Source organism: Cucurbita pepo, chromosome 6 (genome assembly GCF_057944985.1).
Source record: "Cucurbita pepo subsp. pepo isolate OVF chromosome 6, ASM5794498v1, whole genome shotgun sequence".
In the NCBI taxonomy this organism is placed as follows: domain Eukaryota; kingdom Viridiplantae; phylum Streptophyta; class Magnoliopsida; order Cucurbitales; family Cucurbitaceae; genus Cucurbita; species Cucurbita pepo.
Window position 1 is genome coordinate 10,126,866 of NC_141803.1, and position 7,507 is coordinate 10,134,372.

At 35.7% G+C, this 7,507-nt stretch overlaps 1 protein-coding gene across 1 annotated transcript; it reads left to right on the forward strand.

The window, feature by feature from the left end:
- Positions 1–1,262: 1,262 nt before the first annotated feature.
- LOC111797462 (uncharacterized) lies at positions 1,263–5,847 on the forward strand. Its single transcript, XM_087125029.1, has 3 exons — positions 1,263–1,352; positions 5,267–5,490; positions 5,583–5,847. The coding sequence occupies exons 1-3, from the start codon at positions 1,263–1,265 to the stop codon at positions 5,845–5,847; spliced, it is 579 nt and encodes a 192-aa protein (XP_086981155.1).
- Positions 5,848–7,507: the final 1,660 nt, after the last annotated feature.

Below are 7,507 nucleotides of genomic sequence, written 5' to 3' on the forward strand. Positions count from 1 at the left end.
ACAACCAACAGTATCATTATCAACTATAGAAGCAAAGTATAGAGTAGCGGCTGGAGCAGCTCAGGAAAGTACATGGTTGAAACTCTTAATGGAAGATTTGCACCAGAAAATTGAGTATCCAATATCACTTCTTTGCGACAACCAATCTGCGATTCATCTAGTAGAAAATTGGTAGAACAAAGCATGTGGAGGTGCAGTACCATTTCATTAGAGAGAAGGTCCTAAAGGAAGAAATCGAGATGTAGCAGATCAAGACAGATGACCAAGTGGCAGACTTGTTTACAAAAGAGTCGAATACGGGCAAACATGCGAGTTTTCTCTGTCAGCTTAACATGGTGCGGCGATTGAGGACTAGTGCTCAGGGGAAGTGTTAAAATATTATCACTAGCCCAATAGAGTCAAGCCCAATAATTGTACGAGCCCATTATATATTTATTTTAGTAGAGATTTTAGGAAATATACTAGATGTTTCACGAAAGCGATCTCGATATTTTAGGAAAAATATTTACATTTGTTAGGTCTAGATTGCGTAGGGTATAGTATAAATACCCCTCAACCCTACCTAGTGTTTCATCCCAAGAAATCCCAAGCATTATAAAGTAGTATTCTACAAAGTGTCTTGTATTCTCTTCTCGATTGGTCTTAATAAAGAGTGCGAGTGTTTCCCACAGAGAGTTGTGTTCAACATGCGGTACGCTTCCAATTCATCCCAGAGTGCTTTGAGCTTGGTGAAGTATGCTGACAGTGCCATGGTTCCCTGTGACATCATTATTATCGACTTTTGTATCTGAAAAATTGCTGGAGCATTCTTTTGTGAGAATTGATCGTGAAGATCAACCCACACTTGATGAGCTATCTTGGCGTGAATAATTCCATCAGCGATATCTACTTCAACTGAATGAGTTAACTAAGATATTATCATACTTTTGAACTGATTTCAGTGTTCAAATTTGGTTGAATTTGCATTTTGAGACGGTTCTTCAATAGTGCCATCAATGAAGCCAATTTTCTTTTTGGCAATAAGAGCATGCATAACTGATTTACACCCACATTGGTAATTTGTTCATATAATTCCAATAAAAAAAAATAAAAAAAAAATCTGTTTATTTCCATATTTTAATTCCTCATTCATGATTCCAGGATATGCATTGGACGATACTGAGCACTATAAATATCAAGCATTCACTAATCTCATTCCATAGTCTTCCCGTTCTCTTGCCCATTTTTCTGAAAATTCTTTTGTAACATTTATCTTCGGATCAATGGTCGTGTCTGTCAAGATAATGTCTCTTACTGTCGCAACTTTAGGTGTGAAATCCTTTATATTTGGAGTCGTAGCTGAGAACAAGAAGGTAAGCTTATGTTCATAAATTGTTAAAGATCACGTATTTGCTTAGATTGATGTCAGTTAGTATCTGATTAAATCTCCTTATAGTTAGGGGTTGATTTAGTTTTTTATTTGTTTACTTGTTTGTTACCCGATTTTCTGTAGATTTGTAGGTAGATTTTCTAAATATCTTTTTGTATTCTCTCCATATATAGAGCATTCTTGTTCTTCATAATACAATGTTCTTGTCAACCATTAGATTACTTACTTTTTCACTAACAATTGGTATCAAAGCTATCTTCTTAAGGGATCTGTGAGATCAGAATGGAAGGTGAATCTAGTTTTTCAGTTATTGCACCATCAGTCTTCGATGGAGATAGTTATCAAATGTGGGCAGTTCGTATGGAGACTTATTTGGAGGCTTTGGATCTGTGAGACGCAATAGAAGAGGATTACGAGGTCCCTCCACTTCCAGCAAATCTTACTGTAGAACAAATCAAAGCACAGAAGAAAAAGACGACAAAAACAATCAAAGACAAAAGCTTGCCTATTTGCAGCAGTATCTCAAATGATCTCATGCGAATAATGTCTCTCAAAACAGCAAAGGAAATTTGGGATTATCTTCAAGGCTGAATATGAAGGAGATGAGAGGATTCGTGGAATGAAGATCCTAAATTTGATTAGGAATTTCGAGCTGCAGAAGATGAAGGAGTCTGAGTCAGTGAAAGAGTACTCTGACAGATTTCTCAGCATTGCCAACAATGTGAGATTGTTTGGTTCTATGATAAATGATTCCTGGATCGTTGAAAAGCTGTTGGTCACTGTTCCAGAGAAATTTGAAGCCACCATTACTACTCTGGAGAACACCAAAACCTATCAAAGATTTCTCTTACAGAGCTCTTGAATGCTTTACAAGCACAAGAGCAAAGGAGGTCTATGAGGCAAGAAGGGGTGATTGAAGATGCCTTACCTATCAAGGGTCAAGACAACAACAGGTATAAAAATAAGAAAATTTTCAAAAACCAATCGACGAATGGAGATTCATCTGCCAATTATTAGAAGACAAAAGGAGGAGGTTTCAAAAAAATCATATCCACCTTGCCGCCATAGTGAGAAGAAAGGTCATCCACCATACAAGTGTTAGAGAAAATCTGACGCCAAATGCTCCAAATGCAATCAACTTGGATATGAAGCTGTGATCTGCAACGCCAAAGATCAGGTGAAAGAAATAGATGCATAGGTAGCTAATCAAGAAGAAGAAGATCAATTGTTTGTGGTAACTTGTTCCTCAGGCAAAGAATCAAGCGAGAACTGGTTGATTGACAGTGGGTGCACAAATCATATGTCATATGACATATGACAAGAAGTTTTTTGAGGAATTAAGAGACACTGAAGTCAAGAGAGTGATGATTGGCAATGGTGAACACTTAGAAGTCAAGGGAAAAAGCACAGTAGCTATAACAAACTATGAAGGTACAAAATTTATTCCATATGTTTTATTTATACCTAAAATTGATCAAAATCTCTTAAGTGCTGGTCAGTTACTTGATAAAGACTATAAAGTGTTGTTTGAGAATAAGCAGTTCTTGGATCAGAGATGCTAGTGGAAATGACTTGTTCAATGTCAAAATGAGAGGAAAAAGCTTTACTGTAAATCTGACGGCCATCATATCAAGAGCTAGTGCCACTGAGATTTGTCACAAAGGACTTGGGCACTTTCATCATCGAGGTTTGCTTCAGATGCAGTGAAAGAAGCTGGTAGAAGGACTCGCTGACATTGATGATGACATGCCTCTTTGAATGCTTGTAATTTTGGGAAGCAACATAGGCAACCCTATCCTAAACAGGCATGGAGAGCCTCGAAAAAACTGCAGCTGATTCATACTGATCTTTGTGGTCCTCAGTGAACACCATCATTAAATGGTAATCTTTATTACATTATTTTTATTGATGATCTAACAAGAATGTGTTGGAAGTTCAAAGCCAGAGTTGAGAATGAAAGTGCATGCTTGATTCAAAATGTAAGGTCAATTAATGGAAGGAGTACACTTCGGAAACTTTTAACAGGTTTTGTGAAGGGTTGGAATTGAACATCAATTGACAGAACCACACACTTCTCAACAGAATGGCGTCAGTGAAAGGAGAATAGATTCATTGATAAGCGCCTACAATGCTGGAATTTGCAAAGCTAGAGGTCCTTCTAGAATCCTTGCAAAACGCTCACAGAGAAAGCTAACTTAATGGATTGATTCCAACCAAGAGCTGGTTAGAAGATGAATGACTCTTAGATCGAACTTGGAATCTATGATGGTCACTATTAGACCAAGACAATTCACTCCAGAATTAGCTTGATCAAAACTAATTCAATGAATCGGTTTAAACATCAAACCTAAAGCATGAAAAAGAATAACACCAAAAGGGTATCAAGAAAACACAAAGGTTTTTTCTGTATTCAACAAAATCCCCCAAACATGAATATTACATGCCTTTAAATAGGCCAAGAAGATAACCCTAACAAAATAAAGTTCAGTCACCAACCACTAATAAATGCTAATAAAATAAATGCTAATAAATGCTATTAAATACAAATTGAAGAATATAAGCAATTCATACCAACTATTAATAGATGCTATTAAATATAAAATGAAGCAAATAAGGCATTAATAATTTCCTTAATTGGTAATTCAACTACCAAAGGCAAGTCTTCTAATTACTTTCCAATATCGCCACTCCATTATCTTCTTGATTTGATATGCTAATGCTATAAAGATTTTTGGGCTCAAAAGTCTTTGTTTCAACCGGTACACTAGCTAGCTTTTGAAGATGCAATGTATAGGCCTCTTGAATCTTCTTAACCTTGCTTCTTGTAATCGGTACTTCGGGTACATGCATGTGATCAGTTGTTGGATTCATATAATTCATAATGGAGATGACGAGATGCATGCTTCATGAGAAGGATCTTCCAAAACGTTTTTAGGGAAAAGCAGCAAACACTATTGTGTGCTTGCAAAATGGAATTTCAACAAAAGTTGTGAATGACCTGACACCATTTGAAGTTTGGTATGGTTACAAACCTTCTTTAATGTTCCTTAGAGTATTTGGGTGTCTTTTCTTAACTTACATTCCACAGGTCAAGCGTGATAAGCTTGACAAAAAGGCAGAAGCTGGCATCTTTGTTGGGTATAACACTATATCCAAAGCTTACAGAGTTTTTCAACCACACACTATTCGTGTTATTGTGAGCCAAGATGATTAGTTTGTTACAAATGAGCAATGAAATTTGGAAGAACTGACGAAGATGAATCAGATTTCTAATGCACCAAACAATTTAATATTTTATAGCATGTTAGAAGAGTCTAAAGATGAACGACTAAATTAGCATGAAGATGAACGACAAGAAGAGTCTGAAGATGAAGGACAAGATGCTTTGGTTGATGATGCACCTGTCAGAGGAGGAGCTTTCAGTGATCGAGAAAAACAAAACCAGGGAGTTGGTTGATCGACCTTTAAACAGAAAGATAATTGGAGTAAGATGGGTGTTCAGGAAAAAGCTTGGAGTTCACAACATCTAAACAAGGAGGAGTGTTAAAGATCACGTGCTAGGAGTTGATTTAGTTTTGATTTGATTTAGTTTTTGATTTGTTTACATGTTTGTTACCCAATTTTCAGAAGATTTTGAAGTAGATTTTCTAAATATCTTTTTGTATTCTCTCTATATAGAGAGCATTCTTGCTCTTCATACTACAATCTTCTTATCAACCCTTCAATTACTCACTTTTTCACTAACACAAATTGTTTGATTCTTATTGTGTAGATATTTGTGCATTTGAAACAATCACAACAAGATGAGAACCTCCCAACCAATGTAATAACATATAATTTTCCAAGCTCCCTCATTGATTGTCACTGTCCTTTCTTGTTGTGATTGCTTATGGGCAGCTTGCATCTGGAACTCCCATCCCAAGCAAAGGCACTGTGATCTATCAATATCCAGCGGACCCAACTGTGGCCCTCGGATATCTTTCCCTTGCGTTTCTTCTTGCTTCTTCAATTGCAGGATACTTCTCTTTGTTCTCTTTGTTCTATCCTTACCAACGAAAATCCGTTCCTCGAGGTGCCTTTTTTAAGAGCACTAGTTTCTCTATTTTCTTCAACATTGCCTTGTAACTTCTCTTTCCAAATCACATCCTTTACTCTTAACTGTTACCTAAAAAGTGATTTCGAAACGTTATCATCCTTTACTCTGTGTTTGCAGGTTCACAATTGGATTGGCTATAACTTTGCTCGTATGGCCTACAATCGCCGAGCAAATTCACTTGACTCGCAACGTTCATCACAATCTTGAGACAGCATGCCAGATCGCTATGACTGGTCTTTTGGGTGGGGGTGCATTTCTATCCCTTGATTCATCCCTCTTCTGGTTGGCTGCCTTAATGTTGGCTGGAAATGCTCGAGAGGATTACTTTGATGAAATAGAGGAAAACAGAGACAGTGTTGAGGCTCGTAAGAACAACGCATGAAATTTCTTTCTTTGGGTAGAATAATAATGATTGACTATTAAGTAAGGACTTACTTGTGAATATGATATTCCAAGGAATGTTCATAAGTAAAATTATAGCATAATTGTATGAGGTTTTATTTTCACTTTTGATTAACGTATGACAACATTTTTCATTTTCAACCTCGACATAAGTCAAACTCAACTCTTTTAAAGTAGTGGTAACCTATAATAATTGTAAAAAAAAAAATTATTTTGTAGTTTTGAACCGAGTAATATGGCATAAATTAATATGTAGCACTTACCTTAAGGTCGGGAAATAAAATTCACATAGTCAATTGTACTCGAGTGTAAGGAGAACACTTGCTAATGCAAACCAAGTAAGTGACCTTACTAACGGTTTGGTTAAAAGTTGATGTTTGTATCATGACATGTGTCTCGTGGTTCTATACGTGATATATGCTTGACATGTGTGAAATGTTTACGGAACAATGTGACTATGGTGTGTGCATGAAACGATATAACTAAGATATCTTTATGAAATGATATGACTGGGATATGTTTATGAAACGATATGACTACGATACGTTTAGGAAACGACACGACTAGGATATGTTTATGAAATGATATGGCTAGAGTATGTTTATGAAACGATAAGACTAGGATATATTTAGAAAATGGTATGACTAAGATGTGTTTGTGAAATGAGATGACGATGATATATTTATGAAACGATATGATAAGAATATGTTTATGAAATGACATAACTATGATACATTTATGAAATGATATGACCATGATATGTTTATAAAAGAATATGACTGCGATGTATTTACAAAACAATATGACTATGATATGTTTACGAGATGATAAGTCCATGATATGTTCGTGATACAACGTGACTATGAGATGATACGTGAATGTTATGACACGTGATATGATGATGTACTGATGATATGATAAATATTATTGTATAACACGTTTGACGATATTGTACATGATATGCTGATGATATGATGTATGTATGATATGACATGGTATGACACGATGCATAATATGAATGATATACGACAAAAATGTGTGGACATAATGCACAACCGCAATTTATGTAAGGAAACTATGATAAAGATTATGATACAAAGGAAAAATGGAAGGGGTTGTCTTACATGATAATGAATAAAAATGTTGGGATCTCATGCATCATTGTGCGTTCATACATCCAGGAATACCCCTATTTTACGATGATACAGACACGTACACTACGAGGCAGAAAAATGATCATCATGTTAATCATAATGCTACGACGGTCACTATGCCTTGCAGGTGTCCGACATCAACAGCTCTAGAGAATGCTCGCCTGACCACGATAGGGCCTAGGAGGTGTGCGAACCGATTGGTAGGTTCATACTTGCACGTGTGGACAGTTTGTACAACAGTAAATACACATCCCATTAACTCGTTTAGTATAAATCCCTAAAAACTTATGGAAGTTGTGTGTTGTGTTGTGAAAAATATGGGGAAGGGATGAGTTTAAATAGAGAAAATCCCCAAAAATAAGAATTTAATATAAACCATAAAAAAAAAAAAAAAAAAAAAAAAAAAAAAAAAAAAAAAAAAAAACTGACCATTAAAAAAAATGAAAAGGTAGATCATTTAAAGTATTTTCATATTATATTTGTTGT

Excerpts from the sequence above, each read along its gene's own strand:
- LOC111797462 (XM_087125029.1), top strand. The coding sequence starts at position 1,263 with ATGGTCGTGTCTGTCAAGATAATGTCTCTTACTGTCGCAACTTTAGGT. Across the intron at positions 1,353-5,266 it reads TCGTAGCTGAGAACAAGAAG|CTTGCATCTGGAACTCCCAT; the intron begins GTAAGCTTATGT and ends GCTTATGGGCAG. Across the intron at positions 5,491-5,582 it reads ATTTTCTTCAACATTGCCTT|GTTCACAATTGGATTGGCTA; the intron begins GTAACTTCTCTT and ends CTGTGTTTGCAG.